Genomic DNA, 26,209 nt, shown 5'->3' with positions numbered 1-26,209 from the left:
GAAAAGACTTTTTAAAAAAAAATTTTATTTTTACTTTATTTTACTTTACAATACTGTATTGGTTTTGCCATACATTGACATGAATCCGCCACGAGTGTACATGAGTTCCCAAACATGAACGCCCCTCCCACCTCCCACCCCATATCATCTCTCTGGATTATCCCCGTGCACCAGCCCCAAGCATCCTGTATCCTGCATTGAACATAGACTGGCGATTCGTTTCTTACATGATAGTATTCATGTTTCAATGCCATTCTCCCAAATCATCCCACCCTCTGAAAAGACTTTAAATCTTTTTACAATATTTTTAGAATTATCAAGCAGTGAAATTGATGTCTTTCAGTAGGTGAATGGATAAATAAACTTCGGTCCATCTAGACAACAAACTACTATTCAGTCCTAAAAAAAAATAGGCTATCAAGCCATCAAAAACATGGAGGAAGCTTAAATACACAGTACTAAGTGGAAGAAGCCAATATGAAAAGGCTACATACTATTTGACATTCTGGAAAAGCCAAAACTATGGAGACAATTTAAAGGACAGTGCTTGCCAGAGGGTAGAAGAGGGAAGGATATACTATGACATATATATCATACTATATGATACTATATGATATATGATACTACTATAATGGACACGTCATTACATATACAATCCAAGTGCACAACATAGTGATTCTGTATTTCTTTACATTCCAAAATGATCACAGCAAGTCTAATTGCCATCTATCACAATACAGATTATTACACTGGTATTGACTCTATTCCCCATGTTGTACATTTCATCCCTGTGACTCATTTGTTTTGTAACTGGAGGTCTGTACCTTTCAGTCTCCCTCAACTATTTAACTCATCCCTCGACTTCGCTCCCCACTGGCAACCACCTGTTTGTTCTCTTTTTCTACAGCTTTGTTTCTGTGTTATTATATTTGTTTTGTTTTTTAGATTCCATATATAAATGAAATGATACAGTATTTGTCTTTCTCTGTCTGATTTATCTCACTTAAGTTAATGCCCTTTGGTCCATCCATGTAGTCACAAATGGCAAGATTTCATTCTTTTTTATTGCTGAGTAATCTTCCCCAAGGGCTTCCCTGGTGGCTCAGATAGTAAAGAATCTGCCTGCCAATGCAGGAGAACTGGGTTCGATCCCTGGGTCAGGATGATCCCCTGGAGAAGGAAATGGCAACCCTCTCTAGTATTCTTGCCTGGAGAATTCCATGGACAGAGGAGCCTGGGGGGCTACAGTCCATGGGATCACGAAGAGTTGGACATGACTGAAGTGACTTAGCACACACAGAACAAGCAGGAGATTCTCTATTTCTCCACATCCTCACCAACACTTGTTATCTATGGCCTTTTTGATAATAGCCATTTTGATAGGTGTGAGGTAATATCTCAAAGTTTTGATTTGCATTTCTTTAATGATTAGAGATGTTGAGTATCTTTTCATTTGTTCATTTATTTGGCACTAGGTTGTACAATAGAGAGGGAAATGGCAACCCACTCTAGTACTCTTGCCTGTAAAATCCCATGGACAGAGGAGCCTGGTAGGCTACAGTCCACGGGGTCACAAAGAGTCAGACACGACTGAGTGACTTCACTCACTCTGTGCACTTGTAACTATAATAGTGTTGTTGTTTAATTATAATGCAATAATTTTTAAAATTATATTTCAATAAATTTTAAAATGTTTTTTCACAAACATTTCAATAAAGTTTTTTTAACTATTTTTTTTTGTCCACACTGTGAAGCTTGTAGGATCTTACTTCCCCATCCAGGGATTGAGCCCAGGCCCTTGGCAGTAAGAGCACAGAGTCCACTAGATGGCTAGAGAATTCTCAATAAAAATTTTTTTATAAAAGGTTTAATTGATTCCTCCAGTTCCATTCTTCTTTCTCAAGATTGCTTTGGCTATTCGAGCTTTTTTTGTATTTCCATACAAATTCTGAAATTATTTCTTCTAGCTCTGTGAAAAATACCATTGGTAGCTTGATAGGGATTGCATTGAATCTATATATTGCTTTGGGTATATACTCATTTTCACTATATTGATTCTTCTGATCTATGAACAGGTATATTTCTCCATCTATTAGTGTCCTCTTTGATTTCTTTCACCAGTGTTTTATAGTTTTCTACATATAGGTCTTTAGTTTCTTTAGGTAGATATAGTCCTAAGTATTTTATTCTTTCCATTGCAATGGTGAATGCAATTGTTTCCTTAATTTCTCTTTCTATTTTCTCATTGATAGTGTATAGGAATGCAAGGGATTTCTGTATATTGATTTTATATCTGGCAAATTTACTATAATCTTTGATTAGCTCTAGTAATTTTCTGGTGGAGTCTTTAGGGTTTTCTATGTAGAGGATCATGTAATCTGCAAACAGTGAGAGTTTTACTTCTTCTTTTCCAATTTGGATTCTTTTTATTTCTTTTCCTACTCTGATTGTTGTGGCCAAAACTTCCAAAACTATGTCAAACAGCAGTGGTGAAAGTGGGCACCCTTCTCTTGTTCCTGACTTTAGGGGACATGCTTTCAATTTTTCACCATTGAGGATAATGTTTGCTGTGGGTTTCTCATATATAGTTTTTATTATGTTGAGGTATGTTCCTTCTATTCCTGCTTTCTGGAGGGTTTTTATCATAAATGGATGTTGAATTTTGTCAAAGGCTTTCTCTGCATCTATTGAGATAATCATATGGCTTTTATTTTTCAATTTGTTAATGTGGTGTATTACATTTCTACTACAAAGCCACAGTCATCAAGACAGTATGGTACTGGCACAAAGACAGAACTATAGGTTAATGGAACAAAATAGAAAGCCCAGGGATAAATCCAGGCAGAGGAGGCAAGAATATACAATGGAGGAAAGACAATCTCTTTAACAAGTGGTGTTGGGAAAACTGGTCAGCCACTTGTAAAATAATAAAACTAGAACACTTTCTAACACCATATACAAAAATAAACTCAAAATGGATTAAAGATCTAAACCTAAGACCAGAAAATATAAAACTCCTAGAGGAGAACATAGTCAAAACACTCTCCGACATAAATCACAGCAGAATCCTCTATGACCCACCTCCCAGGATATTGGAAATAAAAGCAAAAATAAACAAATGGGACCTAATTAAAATTAAAAGCTTCTGCACAACAAAGGAAACTATAAGCAAGGTGAAAAGACAGCCTTCAGAATGGGAGAAAATAATAGCAAATGAAGCAACTGACAAAGAACTAATCTCAAATATATACAAGCAACTCCTGCAGCTCAATTCCAGAAAAATAAATGGCCCAATCAAAAAATGGGCCAAAGAACTAAACAGACATTTCTCCAAAGAAGACATACAGATGGCTACCAAACACATGAAAAGATGCTCAACATCACTCATTATCAGAGAAATGCAAATAAAAACCACAGTGAGGTACCTTTTCACGCCAGTCAGAATGGCTGCGATCCAAAAGTCTACAAGCAATAAATGCTGGAGAGGGTGTGGAGAAAAGGGAACCCTCTTACACTGTTGGTGGGAATGCAAACTAGTGCAGCCACTATGGAGAACAGTGTGGGGATTCCTTAAGAAACAAAATAGAACTGCCTTATGACCCAGCAATCCCACTGCTGGAGATACACACCGAGGAGACCAGAACTGATACAGGATGCTTGGGCCTGGTGCACTGGGATGACCCAGAGGGATGCTATGGGGAGGGAGGTGGGAGGAGGGGTTCAGGATGGGGAACACGTGTATACCCGTGGCGGATTCATATTGATGTATGGCAAAACCAATACAATATTGTAAAGTAATTAGCCTACAATTAAAATAAATAAATTTATATTTAAAAAATAAAAATAAAAGCAGGGGCCATGCTCCTCGGAGGAAAAAAAAAGAATAAACTCCAAATGACTATAAAAATATAAATAAAATAAAAGGTTTAATTTAAATGACTATAATTTTTAACATAAGAACTTATAAACATGTATAAACTCTTGCTTTTCGCAGATTTCTATGTTTTGGGGTTATAGATGACAAACTAAACTCCCCAAATGGTCTATACACCATTCAGTTCAGTTCAGTCACTCAGTCGTGTCCAACTCTTTGCGACCCCATGAATTGCAGCACACCAGGCCTCCCTGTCCATCACCAACTCCCAGAGTTCACTCAAACTCATGTCCATCGAGTCAGTGATGCCATCCATCCATCTCAACCTCTGTTGTCCCCTTCTCCTCCTGCCCTCAATCCTTCCCAGCATCAGAGTCTTTTCCAATGAGTCAACTCTTCACATGAGGTGGCCAAAGTACTGGAGTTTCAGCTTCAGCATCAGTCCTTCCAAAGAACACCCAGGACTGATCTCCTTTAGAATGGACTGGTTGGGTCTCCTTGAGACCAAGGGACTCTCAAGAGTCTTCTCCAACACCACACTTCAAAAGCATCAATTCTTCGGTGCTCAGCTTTCTTCACAGTCCAACTCTCACATCCATACATGACTACTGAAAAAACCATAGCCTTGACTAGATGGAACTTTGTTGGCAAAGTAATGTCTCTGCTTTTCAATATGCTATCTAGGTTGGTCATAACTTTCCTTCCAAGGAGTGTCTTTTAATTTCATGGCTGAAGTCATCATCTGCAGTGATTTTGGAGCCCCCAAAAATAAAGTCTGACACTGTTTCCACTGTTTCCCCATCTATTTCCCATGAAGAGATGGGACCAGATACCATGATCTTTTCCTGAATGTTGAGCTTTAAATCAACTTTTTCACTCTCCTCTTTCACTTTCATCAAGAGGCTTTTTAGTTCCTCTTCACTTTCTGCTGTAAGGGTGGTGTCATTTGCATATCTGAGGTTATTGATATTTCTCCTGGCAATCTTGATTCCAGCTTGTGCTTCTTCCAGCCCAGCGTTTCTCATGATGTACTCTGCATAGAAATTAAATAAGCAGGGTGACAATATTCAGCCTTGACGTACTCCTTTTCCTATTTGGAACCAGTCTGTTGTTCCATGTCCAGTTCTAACTGTTGCTTCCTGGCCTGCATATAAGTTTCTCAAGAGGCAGGTCAGGTGGTCTGGTATTCCCATCTCTTTCAGAATTGTCCACAGTTTATTGTGATCTACACAGTCAAAGGCTTTGGCATAGTCAATAAAGCAGAAATAGATGTTTTTCTGGAATTCTCTTGCTTTTTTCCATGATCCAGCGGACTTTGGCAATTTGATCTCTGGTTCCTCTGCCTTTTCTAAAACCAGCTTGAACATCACGGTTCATGTATTGCTGAAGCTTGGCCTGGAGAATTTTGAGCATTAGTCACACACTTAGATGTACTATTTTAACTTCATGGAGGTTTCAAGGAACCTAATGCAAAATTTGTATAAAGGACTACTGAGACAGCCCATAGGATATGTGAAGCATAAAGCAGAAGAAGAGAAAGTGAAAGTTAAGTCACTCAGTTGTGTCTGACTCTTTGCGACCCCCCGGACTGTAGCCTGCCAGGCTCCTTTGTCCATGGAATTCTCCAGGCAAGAATACTGGAGTGGGTTGCCATTTCCATCTCTGGGGGATCTTCCTGACCCAGGCATCGAATCCGGGTCTCCAGCATTGCAGGCTGACTCTTGACTGTCTGAGCCACCAGGGAAGAGAAGAGATATCTAATCCCAGAATTTGGCTTTTGTTGGCCATTAGAGTGCATTGTGGCTACATAGGATGCATAGATCCTACCATGTGGTTCTATTTATCTCAGAAACTATTCTCCTTTCCATGGCCATGATTCAAAGCAAAAGAAACCTCTTTCAGATTAAAGAGTGCAGCACCATTTTTTATGAATTGACACAGATGTTTGTACTTCCTACTTTTTCTTATACTTACCTTCCCTACAAATTAGCAGGGCTCCGATGAGACCTGAGTTCACGTCTTTCACCAGGTCCACATGAGAAAGATATGAGTAGGTGAGACATGGTGGGTCAGAGGCTGTTGGACCATTTTCTTTCAGGATATGCCAGACGTAGGTATGACTTTTACCAGGAATGACTTTGTCATCTTCCTTCTCCCTTTGGCTGGTTTCATCCTTATATGCAGCACCTAAATCAAGGAGGGATAAAGTTGTCCTTTATATGCCCACTGCCCACTCGAGGAGGCATCAAATTTATTGTCACCAATAGACTCTATGCAAGAAGCAACTTTTCTGAAACAATATGGAACACTAAACAGCAGCAGCTATAAATGAAGAGAAGCCGCCTTATATATTTCAGAGGAGTTCTTGACCACTAAGGCAAATATGAGTGGTTGAGTGGTTCTGTAAGAACTTCAGATTGTAACAATAATACTGCTTCCATTATTCCATCTTTTTACCTAATTCAAGTCAGTTCAATTCAGTAGACATACATTGGGTATGTGCTTTGTTTCAGACTTTAGTAAGCACTGGTGAGGGTCAGGGAAGGGTGAGATGCAGAGATTTTTTTAACATATATTTTCTTGCTCTCCCATCCTTAGTAATGTTAAAATTGACCTCTGAATTATCTGATACCTTTATTCTACAATGAGCACTATATGTATTCATTCTTAAAGAAGTGTTATTGCTTCTAAGTCATTTCATCAGACAGAAGTAGAAAATATTCAAAGGCACTGACCATAACACTTACACTGTTATTGAACTATTTTTCTAACAACTCGCCTTGGTTTCTTGAATTCATAATGGTCTCTAGGACTCCAGAGCATTCAAGGTATTCAGGGTATTCTTCATTTATACTCCATCTTACCTCACAATAGCTATACATCTAATAGAGGGACCTCTCTAATAAGAGCACAGGAGACCCCTGCATTGACTCATTACAAAAGCAGCCTCTCTTATAAATGGGTATCCCTCCACTGGGCATTAGGGACAATTGGCTTCATCCAGAAGCAACAGCAGACCAATATTGGTACTTAGCAGACCCTGGTGGACATTTAGAAAAACATGAGCTGCACTTCGGGATGGAGAGTGTCATCATGTCTCTGTGTGATTGTGGGTTGGTAGCAAATTCTGAATAGTGAAAACATTTGGATAGGAAGAGAGGGGATCACAGAGGGGTTAAAAAAGGGGCTTCAACTGTGTCTTCTGTTTAATTTCTTAAAATAAAGTAGGCAAAGACAGCAAAATGATAAGATTTGCCAAAGTGCAGTCTGGATGGGAGGGCAGTTTGGAGGAGCATGGATACATGTATCTGTATGGCTGAGTTCCTTCTCTGTCCACCTGAAACTATTGCAGCATTGTTTGTTAATTGGTTATACTGCCAAACAAAAGAAAAAGTTTTCAAAAAAGATTTGCCAAAGTGACCTAGGGCTTCCGTCAGAGCTCAGTGGGCAAAGAATCTGCCTGCAACGCAGGAAACCCCAGTTTGATTCCTGAGTCGGGAATATCTCTGGAGAAGGGGTAGGCTGTCCACTCCAGTATTCTCAGGCTTCCCTGGTAGCTCAGCTGGTAAAGGATCCACCTGCAATGTGGGAGACCTGGGTTCAATCCCTGGGTTGGGAAGATTCCCCTGAAGAAGGGAAAGGCTACCCACTCCAGTATTCTGGTCTGGAGAATCTCATGGACTTTATAGTCCAAGGGGTTGCAAAGAGTTGGACATGACTGAGTGACTGTCACTTTCAAAGTGAGCTAATGGGTACATGTTTGTTGGCTCTATTATTTCTTGTACCTTTTTTTGTTTGTTTGTTTGAAATATTCGATTAGGAAAAGAATCCCCTTTTACCTAATAGTAAAGTTGGGAGAGGGATGAGGGGTTAATGAGAGGTCAAGAGTGTGTGAAAACTGCATCTGTCTTGATGAGGACAGTGAGTGGATTGGGAGGATATCTGGGCAGTGGTAAGGCACCGCTTAAGGTGAGGTGCAAGGTTTATTTCAACTATAACCATTTGCTTGGTTGCTAGTAGAAGAGATGGAGAACAGATTTCACCAGGGTAGCAGTTTAGCCAAGAGGGTAGAATAGAAATCAAGGAGGCCAGGAACCTGTGGATCCCAAGGAGAATGAAGAATTCTTGGAGTGGGGAGGAAAAGAGTGACAGCTGGCAAAGTAGGAGAATGTTGACAGCTGGAACCTGAGATCTTGGATTCGATTCAGGTTGCTCACAACAAGGTCTGTCCTTTGGTGAAGACAAAGGGGATTTGTCCAGACCAAGTGAAGCTGTGCCTGGGCAAAAGCATTGTGCATAGCCTTGAAAGTTGCCATGTCTACTCAGGTATGTTTTCTTTGGGAAACCTCTGTCTTCAGAGTCTTACTTGAGCTTCTATACAAGCCACCTGCAGATACTCTGAGCAGAATGCGTTTTGTGCAATTGCCATCTTCTGTTATATTCCAAACAACACTGTTGGGAACATTCGAGAATGTTCTGGAAAGCCCTCTATGCACGTTACCACCCCCCCCCCCGCTGCAGCTGTATCAGCCTTGCCCCAGGCATGGTCAAGGGCCCCAGAGCCTGACCTCCTCAGACACCCCAACTCAGTGAGCCCTGGGCATGAGTACTCAACCACAGGCCAAATGCTGTGTTTCAGAGGCTACTGTACTACACTCTCTGGTGCCTTTGGTTGCTTTTTCCCTCACCTGATCTCTGCTCAGCAGCTTTGGGTCAGCAACTGTTAACTTGTCTGCCCCCATGCTGTCTTTCATAGCCTCATTGTGTGGCCTTACTTACAGCCTAGGATGGTGTTAGAACCCCATTTGTCCAGAAAATAATTTAAAAGAATTTCTCTAGCACCAGGTTTCCCTTTTCAGCTCAAGACCAAACTTGAAATTTCCCTGGATCTGCTTTTAACTCTCCTTCTGGCTCTTTTGACAGATATTCCATGGGAATTAGCTGTCCTGACATACATCTTATGCTTTTAGATTCTATTAGCCAGAAGAAGTCACATGGTCATATCCAATACCAATATGGTAGGGAAATGTACTCCTCCTGCTCTGGAGGAGGGGATGGCTGTTTGCTGAACTGAAATACAATTTCCCAGAGTTTTGGCTTGGGAGATTAACATGACAGGCTTACAAAGCAGCTCAGTGGTTGGCTGGGGCTGGGGGTGGGAATGGGGCTTGAATAGCAAGACCAGAACTTCTTGACATGGATGGTGTTGGTGGCCCCATGACTGTCTGAATTGAGTCAGTCATCAAACTACTTTAAATGACTGAATTTCGTGGTATGTAACTTGAACCTCAATAAAACTGTTTTAAAATGCTATCGGGAAACCATACAGAAAAATTCATTTGTGATGGGTTATAGACTTCAGCATGAAAGGCAAAATAATAGAACTTCTAAAGGAAAGCATGGAAGAAATCCTTCATGACTTGGGGGTAGGCAAATGCCTTAAATAGGACCCAAAGTCTAACATACAAGGAAAACATGTGATACCTTTTTTGTGTGTTTCATTAATGTTTGAATTTTTATGCTTCACCAACTTTAAGAACTTTACCAAAAAAATTATCAAAAGAGTAAAAATTCAAGCTACAGACTGGAAGAAGATATGTAAATATTTCTGTGACAGGATTTGTATTCAGAATATATAAACTAACTCTACAAATCAATCAGAAAAAGACAAACAAATCATTGTCTTTGTATCAGGAAAAGTACTTAAACAGTTGATCAGATAGTTTATTAAAGGATATCAGAAAGGTCAATAAGCATGCGAAGTTACACTTACCATCATCATGTATTTACCTTACATGTTGGGGCCCCTAGGCTAATCTAAGGAGGCCAAGAATTTGTGGATGATAACATATAAACACACAGGCTTGTGATAGGACTATAAATCACATGGGCATTAGGCCCCTGACTCACTGTGTTGTTCCTGGACTGTTATATGTATGAGAGATTAGATAGACTATTTTCCTAGAACTCACAAGGCTTAGGGTACAAAACAGTCATCTCTATGCTGAGCTCCTAGGTGCAGAATTGGGGGAACCCTGGTCTCTCTAAAAATGCGCCTAGATTCATTCTGGAAGCTTTCAAGTGGATAAGCCTCATGGATAGCCTGCTAGGCACCAGGCAGAACCTGGGATGTCTTTTCCTCTATATCCCTGCCGGCTCTTATCTTTCACCTTCCCTCAGCCCACGTCTGCCCTGACATCAGGAGTGCAACCAAGAAAGGGAGTACTCTTCCATTTTTGCATGAGAACTTAGTCAACATCGAAGCATAGTCAGACCATACAGTACAGGACATGTGCTCCAATAATGTACTGATGATTTGCTTGAATCTTCTTGATCTGTATATGTAATAGTCCATCTGGGCAATATTAGGGTCCACTGTGACATTCCCTTTCATTCCTTCTTGCACCATGGGAATTGTGGCCAAACAGATTTTTTATTCTTTGTTGTAATGAGGTCAGCTTGTTCTTCAGCTAGTTGGCCCTAACCACATGGTGACATCCATATTTTAGCAACTGGGAGAAGGGGAGGGAAATGAAATGTCTGAAAAATCTGAATCTAAGGAAGAAGGAGAATTTGGTTTCATTGCTACACCAATGGCCTTGATCTTCCCTAGAAGTTTTCTTGGCATAAGAAGGCAGATAAAGTGGGATTTTAGGATTTGTGGCCTGGTTCCCCAAGGGATAACAGAGGACAGAGACAAGCTTCGGGATAAGACCGAAATAACAATGTTCTTGACTTCATGCAATGGGCCTAGGTTTGAATCCTGACTCCACCATTCATTAGCTGTATGACCTTATACTCACTACTCTTCTGCCCGTAGTATGACCGAACCATAGGAGGGCATTTGACTCACCTTCAGAAGATTTCCAGTAGGATACGCCAATAGCATGAAGACTAACAGGATGAGAAGCCATATTCTTAAATGTAATGACCACGGTGTCATAAACCTCAGCCTGGATAGTTGGACCCAGCAGACCTGCAAGAATGACATGTTCCCCCAAATGTCATTTGGAAGGATGTTTAGCTGGTAAGTCACTTCTGACTCTTTTGAAACCCCATGGACTATATAGCCCGCCAGGCTCCTCTGTCCATAGGATTTCCCAGGCAAGAATACTGGAGTGGGTTACCATTTCCTTCTCCAGGGGATCTTCCCAAACCAGGGATGGAACCCACATCTGCTACATTGGCAGGCTGATTATTTACCATTGAGCCATCAGGGAAGCCCCATTTGGAAGGTAGCACTCCAAAAAATTTATCACAAAAATGATGGTCAAAGTTACAGGAGAGAAGCAAGTCCTTCAGATTACTGATAAAAAGTAGTAGCCAAATGAATACATTAACTTCTATAACCAGCCCAGCCTTATGGTTGTTCTGAGGACAGATTTCTGGCAATGCATTCAATGCATTGATTCATTCAACTAATAATTGGGTTCCTACTATATTCTATAAACCATCTTAGGCACTAGACATGAAGTAATTAAGAAGATAGGCCATAGAGATCAAATTATAGAGACATTAGTAAAAGTGAAAGTAGCTCAGTCATGTCCGACTCTTTGTGACCCCATGGACTATATCCATGGAATTCTCCAGGCCAGAATACTGGAGTAGGTAGCCTTTCCCTTCTCCAGGGGATAGTCCCAATCCAGGGATCAAACTCAGTTCTCCTGCATTGCCAGTGGATTCTTTCCCAGCTGAGCCACCAAAGAAGCCCAAGAACACTGGAGTGGGTAGCCTAGCCCTCCTCCATGGGATCTTCCCAACCCAGGAATTGAACCAGGGTCTCCTGCATTGCAGGTGGATTCTTTACCAACTGAGCCATGAGGGAAGCTATTAAATATGTAAATAAATAAGAAAACTTTAGGTTGTTATAAATGCTGTAAACGATGGTGGCATACTAGAAAATGATGAGGCAGGAAGCAGAGGATACTTTAAAGATAGCAAAGTAACCTGTGGCTGAAGCAAAGTGAATGAGATAGAAGATAGCAGAAAAGAAGGTTATAGAGGCAGGCAGGGGAATATAACATGTAAGACTTTGGAGGTTACAGGAATTTAGAAGAAGAAATGGATTGGAGACTTGTTTTGGAGGAAGACATTCAAAATAATAATATTTTGAATGAATATTTATAATATTAATAAAAATATTCATAAACAGAAACATCAGTTAAATAGAGTTTGAGACCAGAAGGGGAACTCTCATGCCCTGTAACAATAGCAGAGCCCAAGGAGGAAAAAAATCCTCATCATTGTTGGCAAGGACTCAATCAATGAGCAGCCATGGACTCTGTTTTCCTGAGCCCTTCCAAATTCCTTTACCCTTCTGCGAACTGTGCTCTTCTCTTCTTGTTATTCGGGGACTTGTTTGCAACTTGCTGTGGTTTCAGACACCAAACTGCCATCCTCTGCTGATCCTCAAGAAACTCATCTTTTCTGGAGAGACATCTGGTAGTCTATTTTAGGTCAGCAAGTCAATAAGACTTGCTCATGAGTTGCATGTTGAAGATGGGGTAGGAGGGAAGCATGAAAGACATGGGAACCAGGCATCACTCCTGTGATTTTGATTTGTGCAACTGAGTGGTCATCAGGCCATGGCACAGAAAATTTGGAGGAAATTGGTGTCTTACAGACAGTCATACTAGGTACAAGTGAAAGTGAAACTGAAGTAACTCAGTTGTGTCCGACTCTTTACAACCCCATGGACTGTAGCCTACCAGGCTCCTCTGTCCATGGGATTTTCCAGGCAAGAATACTGGAGTGGGTTGCCATTTCCTTCTCCAGGAGATCTTCCTAACCAGGAAGGATTGAACCCAGGTCTCCTGCACTGTAGCAGACGCTTTACTGTCTGAGCCACCAGGGAAGTCCACACAAAGTATAGTTCAGTTCAGTTCAGTCGCTCAGTCGTGTCTGATTCTTTGTGACCCCATGAACCACAGCACGAGACTTACAAATGGCTTTACTGAATGCACTGGATTTAGTGGGATGAAAATATGAAACAGGTTTCTTTTTCATGGTTTTTAATTGTATGTAGAATTTCTCTTTCTCGCATTTTGAGCAATCCCAAATTTTCCCCAAGTAACCTTCACATATTAACAGTATTATCATAGGTACTAAGAAGTCCAGTCTGGCCTCATAGCAAACTTTTGATGTTCCCTGCAATTCAGGGATTCCCCCCTCCTCCATTTCAGCTCTGAAATAGACTCAGAAATCAGTAATAGGGAGAAAAAGATATTTGGTTAGCAGGTTCACTGCTTTCTCACCTTCCTTCCCCAATCACCTTACTGCCTCTGGACTTTCTGAGGTTGGAGCTTAGGACAGGAGTGGAAAAAAGGCATAATTATAATATTTTTCTTCGTCCTTCAGTGGTAATGTGGCTTTGGTACCCCCTGCATGTGGCACAGGCCAAATTTCTACATCTTTCTTTCTTAGAGAACTTACATGAGTTCTTTGAGAACTCTCTCCCTCTCAGTATGGTGACATCCTATTCCATTTCCCCCTGGCCTGTGATATGCCTTGTCCAGTTTTCACTTTATCTCTCCTCTCATTTTGTGCTTCTGAGAGTGCAATCACACAGATCTTCTCTGCTGGGATCACCCAGCCCTGGCAAAAAGTCCTCTCAGGTAGGGTTTTCTTGAGGCAAGTTTTGTCCAATAATCATCCTGGTCTCACACCTAACAGTGGCGGTGCAGTTAGCTTCTGCCATATCCCACTCTCCTTCTGACACCATTAGGGGAAACTCCGCAAGACTCTGGCCTTGAAAGTTTTTTTCCAGATAAAAATCAGGCACAAATCAGTATCTTCCAAGCGCCAAAAATTCTCTCAAGTTTTCTAAACAGTTCTCCTGAAGCCTCCCTCGCTGCAGCTTGACATGGTGGGGAGGGGAGATACTTCTTCTCCATGGGGATATATACAAAATACCAAAAATGCTTTCACAGGAAATCCTCAAATCTAAAGTTTTTCATAAGTTCCTAGCCTTCTTTTATAAAACTTGAAGGCACATGATGGGCTAAAGGTTGCTGAACCAATTTGGAGCACTATCTGAACAAGTCTTGAATAGGTGGGCCGTTATCTTTCTTTAGAATTTGGGACTACTTGTCAGCTATAATTCTCAGAAATAATTCCAAGAAAGGAAATCTTAATACCTTGTTACATGCTTATTTGGGCTTCCCTGTTGGCTCAGCTGGTAAAGAATCTGCCTGCAATGTGGGAGACCTGGGTTTGATCCCTGGGTTGGGAAGATTCCCCTGGAGAAGGGAAAGGCTACCTACTCCAGTATTCTGGCCTGGAGGATCCCATGGACTGTATAGTCCATGGCGTCATCAAGAGTCGAACACGACTGAGCAACTTTCACTTTCACATGCTTATTTGACATTTAAGTGGAGGTATCAAAGAAGCAGTCTGAACTGAAGATACAAACTCGGGGGTTACTGGCATATATGATCTTTTAAAGCCATGAGCATGGATAAGACCAACTAGGAATTGAAAGCAGGGAGAAAAAAGAAAATGAACCCAGGTCCAAGATAAAGGGCACTTGAACATCTAGAGAATAAACACAGGAGGAGATCCAGGCAAGAAGACTGAGATAATTTGGTCAGTGTATTTCCCCAAGAGGTGGTAATAAGGGAAGGCTGACCAAGAAAATATTTTCTTTGGCAGCTGCCCTCTTAAAAAACTGCAGTCCAGGGCTGGGTAATCCTTTCAAGGAAACAAGACACCCAGTTTCACAAGAAAGAGTCAATCTTGTTTACATTACCCATCCATGGTGGCCTGGGCTTGGCGATGTTGAAAAGTTGATCCGTGAACTCTACAAACACAGTCTTTCTGTACATGACTGATGTGTTGAATGGAAAATGTTTGGGCACTCTGGGAGGAAACCTGTGTGAAGAAGAGAAAAAGTCATTCATTTTGGTTGACCCTTCTCTGAACCTGCTTGGAAAAATAGCTGGAGGTCATGCTTCCATCCCACTCTCCTCTACTGTGAACAAGGCAGACTGGAAATGGTATCTGGATCCCTGCTACAGACTGAATGTTTCTGTGCAGAACCCTCACAAATGGGGTTAGTGCCCTTATAAAGGACCCCCCAGAGAGATATCTCACCTCTTGTAACCATGTAAGTTACAACAAAAAATGGCATCTCTGAACCAACAAGAGGGTCATCACCAGACACCAAATCAGTTGGCACTCTGATCTTGGATGCCTGGCTTCCAGAACTGTGAGAAATAAATGTCTATTGTTTATAAGCCACCCAGTCTATGGTATTTTGTTATAGAAGCCTGGACAGACCAGAACACACTGTCCCTGGAATTCTCCAGGCCAGAATACTGGAGTGGGTAGCTGTTCCCTTCTCCAGGGAACAGGGATCAACCCAGGGATCAAACCCAGGTCTCCCCACATTACAGGCAGATTCTTTACCAGCTGAGCCACCAGGGAAGCCCAAGAATACTAGAGAAGGTAGCCTATCCCTTCTCCAGTGGATCTTCCTGACTCAGGAATCGAACTGGGTCTCCTGCACTGCTGGCAGATTCTTTACCAGCTGTGCTACCAGGGAAGCCCAGACAATTAATAACATCTATCAAATCAAAGAGCAAACCTTTCCTCATAGCTTAGTTGGTAAAGAATCTGCCTGCAATGCAGGAGACTGGGGTTTAATTCCTGGGTCAGGAAGATCCCCTGGAGAAGGAAATGGAATCCACTTGAGTAATCTTGCCTGGAAAATCCCACGGACAGAGGAGCCTAGAGGGCTACAGTCCATGGGGTCACAAGAGTCGGACACGACTTAGCAACTAAATCACCACCACCATCAAATCAAAACACTGTTTTGAAAAGTCATCTGACACATTAAGTACCATACAATAAGAAAAAGCATAAAATCAATACTCATACACTACCAGCCAAAAAAACCTTTGCCGAAACAATAACTATAACATCCTTCAATTTTATCTCTAAAAAAAGACTATAACTTTCATCTAAGTACCTTGAACTCCAATTTTGTCAGTATGTACCTAAAATTACCAGATACCGCCAATTATCCAAGGTGGTGCAGTGGTAAAGAAATCACCTACCAATGCAGGAGACACAAAAGACACGAGTTTGATTTCTGGGTTGGGAAGATCTCTTGGAGAAGGAAATGGCAACCCTCTCCAGTATTCTTGTCTGGAAAATTCCATGGACAGAGGAGCCTGGTGAGCTACAGTACACAGGTTCACAGACTTGGACACTACTGAGCATGTGCGCGCGCACACACACACACCCCCCCCCCCACATCCACTTACCCATGGGTCAGATACTGAATCAGACATTTCATAATTATGTTCAGTTCAGTTGCTCGGTCGTGTCTGACTCTTTGCCACCCCATGAATTGCAGCATGCCAGGCCTCTCTGTCCATCACCAACTCCCAGAGTTTACTCAAACTCCATCCATCGAGTCGGTGATGCCATCCAGCCATCTCATCCTCTGTTGTCCCCTTCTCCTCCTGCCCTCAATCCCTCCCAGCATCAGAGTCTTTTCCAATGAGTCAACTCTTTGCATGAGGTGGCCAGAGTACTAGAGTTTCAGCTTTAGCAACATTCCTTCCAAAAGCACCCAGGACTGATCTCCTTTAGAATGGACTGGTTGGATCTCCTTGCAGTCCAAGGACTCTCAACAGTCTTTTCCAACACCACACTTCAAAAGCATCAATTCTTTGGTGCTCAGCTTTCTTCACAGTCCAACTCTCACATCCATACACAACTACTGGAAAAACCATAGCCTTGACTAGATGGACCTTTGTTGGCAAAGTAATGTCTCTGCTTTCGAATATGCTATCTAGGTTGGTCATAACTTTCCTTCCAAGGAGTAAGCGTCTTTTAAGATCAGGCTGCAGTCACCATCTGCAGTGATTTTGGAGCACCAAAAAATAAAGTCTGACACTGTTTCCAGTGTTTCCCCACCTATTTCCCATGAAGTGATGGGATGCCATGATCTTCGTTTTCTGAATGTTGAGCTTTAAGCCAACTTTTTCACTCTCCTCTTTCACTTTCATCAAGAGGCTTTTTAGTTCCTCTTCACTTTCTGCCATAAGGGTGGTGTCATCTGCACATCTGAGGTTATTGATATTTCTCCCGGCAATCTTGATTCTAGCTTGTGCTTCTTCCAGTCCAGCATTTCTCATTATGTAGTCTGCATGTAAATTAAATAAGCAGGGTGACAATATACAGCCTTAATGTACTCCTTTTCCTATTTGGAACCAGTCTGTTGGTCCATGTCCAGTTCTAACTGTTGCTTTCTGACCTGCATATAGGTTTCTCAAGAGGCAGGTCAGGTGGTCTGGTATTCCCATCTCTTTCAGAATTTCCTACAGTTTATTGTGATCCACACAGTCAAAGGCCTTGGCATAGTCAATAAAGCAGAAATAAATGTTTTTCTGGAACTCTTTTGCTTTTTTGATGATCCAGCGGATATTGGCAATTTGATCTCTGGTTCCTCTGCCTTTTCTAAAACCAGCATGAACATCAGAAAGTTCACCGTTCACGTATTGCTGAAGCCTGGCTTGGAGAATTTTGACCATTACTTTACTAGCGTGTGAGATGAGTGCAGTTGTGTGGGTAGTTAGAGCATTCTTTGGCATTGCCTTTCTTTGTGATTGGAATGAAAACTGACCTTTTCCAGTCCTGTGGCCACTGCTGAGTTTTCCAAATTTGCTGACATATTGAGTGCAGCACTTTCTTAGCATCATCTTTCAGGATTTGAAATAGCTCAACTGGAATTCCATCACCTCCACTAGCTTTGTTCATAGTGATGCTTTCTAAGGCCCACTTAACTTCACATTCCAGGATGTCTGGTTCTATGTGAGTGACCACACCATCGTGATTATCTTGGTCATGAAGATATTTTTTGTACAGTTCTTCTGTGTATTCTTGCCACCTCTTCTTAATATCTTCTGCTTCTGTTAGGTCCATAATATTTCCGTCCTTTATCGAGCCCATCTTTGCATGAAATGTTCCCTTGGTATTTCTAATTTTCTTGAAGAGATTTCTAGTCTTTCCCATTCTGTTGTTTTCCTCTATTTCTTTGCACTGATTGCTGAAGAAGGCTTTCTTATCTCTTCTTGCTATTCTTTGGAACTGTGAATTCAGATGCTTATATCTTTCCTTTTCTCCTTTGCTTTTTGCTTCTCTTTTTTTCACAGCTATTTGTAAGGCCTCCTCAGACAGCCATTTTGCTTTTTTGCATTTCTTTTCCATGGGGATGGTCTTGATCCCTGTCTTCTGTACAAGGTCATGAACCTCCATCCATAGTTCATCAGGTACTCTGTCTATCAGATCTAGTCCCTTAAATCTATTTCTCACTTCCACTGTATAATCATAAGGGATTTGATTTAGATCATACCTGAATGGTCTAGTGATTTTCCCTACTTTCTTCAATTTAAGTCTGAATTTGGCAATAAGGAGTTCATGATCTGAGCCACAGTCAGCTCCCAGTCTTGTTTTTGCTGACTGTATAGAGCTTCTTCATTTTTGGCTGCAAAGAATATAATCAATCTGATTTCAGTGTTGCCCATCTGGTGAGGTCCATGTCTAGAGTCTTCAACTCAATGAAACTAAGCCATATACTGTGGGGCCACCCAAGATGGGCGGGTCATGGTAGAGAGGTCTGACAGAATGTGGTCCACTGGAGAAGGGAATGGCAAACCACTTCAGTATTCTTGCCTTGAGAACTCCATGAACAGTATGAAAAAGCAAAATGATAGGATACTGAAAGAGGAACTCCCCAGGTCAGTAGGTGCCGAATATGCTACTGGAGATCACTGGATAAATAACTCCAGAAAGAATGAAGGGATGGAGCCAAAGCAAAAACAATACCCAGTTGTGGATGCGACTGGTGACAGAAGCAAGGTCCGATGCTATAAAGAGCAGTATTGCATAGGAACTTGGAATGTTAGGTCCATGAATCAAGGCAAATTGGAAGTGGTCAAACGGGAGATGGCAAGAGTGAACGTCGACATTCTAGGAATCAGCGAACTAAAATGGGCTGGAATGGATGAATTTAACTCAGATGACCATTATATCTACTACTGTGGGCAGGAATCCCTTAGGAGAAATGGAGTAGCCACCATGGTCAACAAAAGAGTCTGAAATGCAGTACTTGGATGCAATCTCAAAAACGACAGAATGATCTCTGTTCGTTTCCAAGGCAAACCATTCAATATCACAGTAATCCAAGTCTATGCCCCAACCAGTAATGCTGAAGAAGCTGAAGTTGAATGGTTCTATGAAGACCTACAAGACCTTTTACAATTAACACCCCCCCAAAAGTTAATTATGTTCAGTTAAGTTCAGTTCAATCACTCAGTCGTGTCCAACTCTTTGCGACCCCATGAATTGCAGCACACCAGGCCTCCCTGTCCATCACCTACTCCCAGAGTTCCCTCAAACTCACGTCCATCGAGTCAGTGATGCCATCCAGCCATCTCATCCTCTGTTGTCCCCTTCTCCTCCTGCCCCCAATCCCTCCCAGCATCAGAGTCTTTTCCAATGAGTCAACTCTTCTCATCAGGTGGCCAAAGTACTGGAGTTTCAGCTTCAGCATCATTCCCTCCAAAGAAATCCCAGAACTGATCTCCTTGCAGTCCAAGGGACTCTCAAGAGTCTTCTCCAACACCACAGTTCAAAAGCATCAATCTGTCTTGAGAGTCCCTTGGACAGCAAGGAGATCCAATCAGTCCATCCTAAAGGAGATCAGTCCTGGGTATTCATTGGAAGGACTGATGTTGAAGCTGAAACTCCAATGCTTTGGCTGCCTGATACGAAGAGCTGACTCATTTGAAAAGACCCTGATGCTGGGAAAGATTGAGGGCAGGAGGAGAAAGGGACGACAGAGGATGAGATGGTTGGATGGCATCACCGACTCAATGGACATGAGTTTGGGTAAACTCTGGAAGTTGGTGACGGGCAGGGAGGCCTGGTGTGCTGTGTTTCATGGGGTTGCAAAGAGTTGGACATGACTGAGTGACTAAACTGAATGGCTGATCATTACGTAGACACAGGGGCCTGGTGGCCTTGGCCCAACCGGGACAACTCAGAAGGGTCATCTGAGCTCCAGAGTTCCGTGGAGGGCTGGCCTGCATGGCAGCCCAGTGTCTCCCTCTACCCGCTCCCACTTCCTCAGGTGTTGATCCCAAGACAATTCTAAATAACATTCCTACAGGACAATCTCTCTCTCACAGTCTACTTCTAGGGAACCCAATCTGTGACACTAATTCATATTTCAATGTGCTCTAATTTCATCCATCTCTGGAAATTTCCATGGCACTAGCTTTGGCATAGACCTACAGGGCTTTTAGTCACTGAACCTTGAGTTGATCTGTCCCATCTCCTGGCAACCTTGAGGCACAGTCATCAACTCCTCCCTAGAGTTTGTTCCCTTTTCCTCTGCCTAGTCCATCTCCTTGGTTCTGCTGAGTCTGCCTTACCCAGTTTCTCCAAAGTTTCCAGTGGTTTCTAATAAGACTCAGATCTATGTCCAGAGATAGGTATTTTGCTACACACTAGCACAGTGCTTTCATTTTATTATTTTTGACTAAAATGAAAATCTAAGACATAAAAACTGTTTACTAGATCAAGAGCTTGGAAGACCAGAGAAGGAACAGGATCATCAGTACACAAAAACAATTTTTTCTCTCTCTGAGGGAAAAGGAAAAAATCAAAAGCTAGATAAAAGAACAAGATTATGCAACAGAGAAAACAGAAGGCCTAGGCCCTAGTCAGCTGGGACGTGATTTATGACTCTGATTCAGCGTAATCTGCACAGTAAGTGACAAAATGTTCCCAGGTTCACAGGTTTTACTCTTTCCTAACTTATGTGGGGTTTTGTTTGTGTATTTCCCTTGGGCTTTGATATATAAATCTTGCCAAATATATTTCGCAACAGTGTCCTTGACCTGAACTGTTCTTTCACATTTTATCTAAAATCCATCGGAAAACCTATTATATTCCCTGACCTTTGCTTAGAAGAAGTTGAGCAGCTGCAGGAATAGATAATATAAAACTGAATTTCCCAGATGTTTATTTCAAGTCTTGGCAGAGGTTGTCAGGATATGTTCAGAGTCAGCTTATCCTGTTAATCAGTATCAAAATAATCTGGACTATAAAATGGTATCATCAAAATAAAATTCTATCAACTTTTTCCTGGTAGATACATGTGACTGCCTATAAAGCAAAAGAAATCTAGATACTAAATAAATCGTTTTCTCCATTCAATTTTATACTCAGACTGTGATTCACTATACCTCATCCTGCATGCTATAATACAAGCACAATGTATTAAGTACAATTAATACATTAATGTATTAAGTGTACATCAACACTAGTTTTCAAATAGTCCAGTATTAACAGATAAATGGCCAATGGTTCATTTAGATACCAGACTACTGATCATCTGGGCCTCTACTTCAGGATCAGTCACACTGCACTACCACAGGCTTGGATCCCTTCCTTAAACTATACACAAAAATTAACTCAAATAACTCAATATAAGAGCTAAAACTATAAAACTCTTAGAAGAAAGCACTGGTATAAATCTCTGTGACTTTGGATTTGGTAATAGCTTTTTAGATATGATACCAAAAACACAAGCAACTAGCAGAAAAAAATAGATAAATTGGAATTCATCAAAATGAAAATCTTTGTGCTGTGAGAAAATTTTGAAAACAAGTGTACTTGTATCCAGAATATATAAAGAATTCTCAAAACTCAACAATAATAAGACAACCCAATGTAAAAATGGGCTAAATATTTGCATCATCAGGTTATTAAATAATTTACAGGAATGGTCAGTCACAAATGTAAAGATGCTTAGTATCTTTAGTATCAGAGAAATGTAAAATTAAACATACAGTAAGATATCAGCACATAGTCATTAAATAACTAAAATACTTCAGTTCAGTTCAGTCGCTCAGTCGTGTTCAACTCTTTGTGACCCCATGAGCTGCAGCATGCCAGGCCTCCTTGTCCATCACCACCTCCTGGAGTTTACCCAAACTCATGTCCATTGAGTCAGTGATGCCATCCAACCATCTCAGCCTCTGTCTAGCAACACCACATACCCAGCATGTGTTGCAACTGGCACTTTCATACATTGTTGATGAGAGTACAAAATGGTATAATCATTCCAGAAATCTGTTCATAGTGTCTTATAAAGTTAAATGTGCATTTTCACATGATCCAGCAATTTCACTCATCGAATGCAGCTAAGATAAATGAAAGCAGATGGCCACAGAAACACTTGTACAGGAATGTTCACAGCAGGTTTATTTATATTAACCCCTGGAAACAAGTCAAAGGTTAATGTGGAAGTGAAAGGTATACATTGTGATATATTCCCTCAAAAGAGCAGTAATCAGCAATAAAAAGGACAGAATAACTTCATGTGACAGCCTGAGCAAATTTCCAAATCATGATGCTTAAGATAAAAATCGAGACACTGAAGAGTGCATACTGTATGAATTTACTGATATAAAAGTCTTGTAAAGTCAAAAGCAAATTTGTAATTCCGGAAAGGAGCTTGTTGCCTGGTACCAGGTCAAGGTAGAGACACTTACTAAAAGGTTGCAGGATGATTGACTGGGGTGGTATTTATGCAACTGGTATGATTTGTCAAAACTCTCAAACTGCACATTTAAAAATCTGTGTGTTTCACTATATGTAAATTATACCAGTGGTAGGGAAAATGTCCCTCATGACCTCTGCCACTTGGCATTATGCTCAGGACTATGTTCTGTTATGTGGTAGAAGAAACTTGACACATGGAATTAAGGTTGTTAATCAGTTGATCTTGAGATGGCGAGAGGATCTTGAAATGTCTGGGTGGGTCTAATGTAACCATGAGGATTCTTAAAAGTATAAGAGGGAGACAGAGCAGAAGTTTTAACAGATGTCATGGAAATTGAAGTTAGATCTGAAGCACGAAAGAGACTTGATATACACTTGTTAGCATGAAGATAGAGGGCACTGCATGGAAACTGAAAGAAGGAACTAAATTCCAATTGAGCCTGGAAGTGGGTTTCCCCCCACTCCCCCAAGCCGGAGCCTCCAGTAAGGAACATAGCCCTGTAAACACCTTAATTTTGGCCTTGTATGATCCCAAGTCGAGTTCCTAGTTGAGCCGACCTGGATTTCTGACCCACTGAAACTGTGAGATAATAAGTAGATGTTATTGCAAACTGCTATGAACAAAGCTAGTGGAGGTGATGGAATTCTAGTTGAGCTATTTCAAATCCTAAAAGATGATGCTGTGAAAGTGCTGCACTCAATATGCAAGCAAATATAAAAATTCAGCAGTGGTCACAGGACTGGGAACGGTCAGTTTTCATTCCAATCTCAAAGAAGGGCAGTGCCAAAGAATGTTCAAACTACTGCACAATTGCACTCATTTCACATGCTAGCATGCTGCTAAGCTAAGTCACTTCAGTCGTGTCCGACTCTGTGTGACCCCATAGATGGCAGCCCACCAGGCTCCCCCATCTCTGGGATTCTCCAGGCAAGAACACTGGAGTGGGTTGCCATTTCTCTCTCCAATGCATGAAAGTGAAAAGTGAAAGGGAAGTCGCTCAGTCATGTCCGACTCTTAGCAACCCCATGGACTGCAGCCTACCAGGCTCCTCCGTCCATGGGATTTTCCAGGCAAGAGTACTGGAGTGGGTTGCCATTGCCTTCTCACGCTAGCATAGTAATGCTTAAAATTCTCAAAATGCTCAAGCCAGGCTTTAACAGTACGTGATCCAAGAATGTTCAGATGTTAAAGCTGGATTTAGAAAAGGCAGAGGAACCAGAAATCAAATAGCCAACATCTGTTGGATCATAGAAAAAGCAAGAGAATTCAAGAAAAGCATCTACTTCTGCTTCATTGATGATGCTAAAGCCTTTGACTGTGTGGATCACAACAAACAGTGGAGAATTCTTAAAGAGATGGGAATACCAAACCACCTTACCTACCTCCTGAAAAACCTGTATGCAGGTCAAGAAGCAACAGTTAGAACCAGACATGGAACAACGGACTGGGAAAGGAGTACATCAAGGCTGTATACTGTCACCCTGCTTTAACGTATATGCAGAGTACATCATAAGAAACGCTGGGCTGGATGAAGCACAAGCTGGAAACAAGATTGCCAGGAGAAATATCAATAACCTCAGATATGCAGATGACACCACCTTTATGGCAGAAAGCGAACAGGAACAAAAGAGGCTCTTGATGAAACTGAAAGAGGAGTTAAAAAAAAAAGCTCTCTTAAAACTCAACATTCAAAAACCGGAGATCACAGCATCCTGTCCCATCGTTCATGGCAGATAGATGGGGAAACAATGGAAACAGTGACGAACTTTATTTTCTTGGGTTCCAAAATCACTGCAGATGGTGACTGCAGCCACAAAATTAAAAGACACTTGCTCCTTGGAAGAAAAGCTATGACAAAACTAGACAGCATATGAAAAAGCAGATACATTTCTTTGCCGACAAAGGTCTGAATAGTCAAAGCTATGGTTTTTCCAGTAGTTATGTATGGATGTGAGAGTTGGACTATAAGGAAGGCTGAGCACCAAAGAATTGATGCTTTTGAAGTGTGGTGTTGGAGAAGACTCTTGAGAGTCCCTTGGACTGCAAGGAGATCCAACCAGTTCATCCTAAAGGAAATCAGTCCTGAATATTCATTGGAAGGACTGATGCTGAAGCTGAAACTCCAATACTTTACCCATTGATGCGAAAAACTGACTCATTGGAAAAGATCCTGATGCTGGAAAAGATTGAAGGCAGGAGAAGAAAGGGAAAAAAATTTTACATAGTCATTAAATTGACTTGCACAGGATTCCATTAGGTGTTAATGAGTGAGAAAAATGTATAGTATCCTATTTTTTGTAAAACAAACAATGACAAAGAAAACCTTTATTTGCATATATGTGCAAACATGTGTGTTCATGAATCTATATTACCATACTAGGGCTACCAGATTGGGGATAATCCAGAAGCAGGTTCAGGTAGAAGAAATGTAGGGAGCAAAGCAAACAGAACAAAAAAGATGGTATGACATGACCATATTTAATATTTACATTACCATCAAGTATGTACTGGGCTTAAAACTTTATAATACACATTTAAAGAACATACGACAAAATTGTAAATAAATGCTTTCAGCATTCAACTCAATAAGCAAACAATTAGATCAACAAAATGAACCAAAAGAAGTAAGGAAGAAGAAATGAACCAATGAAAGTAAAAATGGAAATTGATAGACCCAAAAGATGCAGGTTCCTGACAAAAGCAATAAAATCCAGAAACGTCCTGAAAATTTTACTTGTAAGAGAGGTAACGAGAACATACACAAGCTAAGAACAGAGATATAACTACAGACACAAAAGAGGTTAACGATATCACATGACTACTATGTGACTTGATTCGAATACACTATAAAATCTAGGGATGACGGATTGCTTTCTAGGAAAATATATATAAATAAACCTTGACTGAAGAATAGGTAGAAAATCTGACTAAATCAATGACCACAGATAATATTGGAAAGATTATTTAATCATACTCTCCCCAAATGTGCCAGAACCCAGAAAAGATGAAAAGCTTCTGAATTCATGGTTAATACTATCTTTACACCAAAACTGGGTAATACTGATGGGTCTTGTTGCTCTTCTCCCTGATAGAAGTTTTGTTCCATCTCTTATGCTCCTTGCCTCTCTGCCCTCACTCTATTCCACTCTCTAGTTTCCAGAGTGGCAGCATGTGACAAAGAGAAGCAATGGACAAGATAGGGGAAAAAGTCAACAAATAGGTTAAATCTATGAAAAGGATTGGCAGTGACTTGGAAATGCTCTTTAGGGCTTCAGTAGTATCACAGCCACTGTAACCTATGCCTGTATCTTCCGCCAGCCAGAGTCCCACACCCACCATTCTGCCCAGCGCCTCTAGAACCTGGGTTTACCTTGTGTTCATATGCAGCTCACTGAGCAGTTCACTTCGCATATAGTCCCAGGACAGTTCCACTGCGCCCAGGTAGTATCTTCTGATGGCACTGAAGCTGCATGGCCAGAGGCACAGAAAGAGGCAGGTAGAGAGCTTGATGTGCATGGCTCTGATGGCTGGAAAATATTCGACTGGAGAAGCAAAAAATCAGTTCTCTAAAAACATCCTAGGCTTCCAGGAGGCAAAAAAAAGAAGGTAAATTTTCTATGATTTTGTGAAATGTCCCAAAGTTTTCGGAAAGGACTTTAGGGGACTTAAGAATGGCATGAGAGCTCAGCAGTGGCAGATAGGATTGCTTCCTTTTGGGTGATGGGAAGCTGCCACAGGAAGAAGTGAGTAGG

General features: G+C 41.3%; 1 protein-coding gene across 1 annotated transcript in view; it reads right to left on the bottom strand.

Moving 5' to 3' along the window:
* Positions 1 to 26,153, bottom strand: part of F8 (coagulation factor VIII) — a 142,388-nt gene extending 116,235 nt beyond the window's left edge. The window contains exons 1-4 of the mRNA XM_040265450.1: positions 25,828 to 26,153; positions 14,622 to 14,743; positions 10,728 to 10,850; positions 5,849 to 6,061 (exon numbers count right to left, since the gene is read on the bottom strand). Coding sequence (XP_040121384.1) covers positions 5,849 to 6,061; positions 10,728 to 10,850; positions 14,622 to 14,743; positions 25,828 to 25,973 — 604 coding nt within the window. The 5' untranslated portion in view covers positions 25,974 to 26,153. The remainder of the gene's footprint in view (positions 1 to 5,848; positions 6,062 to 10,727; positions 10,851 to 14,621; positions 14,744 to 25,827) is intronic.
* Between the last annotated feature and the right edge of the window lie 56 nt (positions 26,154 to 26,209).

The sequence above is a fragment of the Oryx dammah genome, unplaced genomic scaffold (genome assembly GCF_014754425.2).
Source record: "Oryx dammah isolate SB20612 unplaced genomic scaffold, SCBI_Odam_1.1 HiC_scaffold_23, whole genome shotgun sequence".
Taxonomy (NCBI): domain Eukaryota; kingdom Metazoa; phylum Chordata; class Mammalia; order Artiodactyla; family Bovidae; genus Oryx; species Oryx dammah.
Note: the sequence above shows the minus strand (reverse complement) of the source record. Positions and strands in the feature narration are given on the sequence as shown.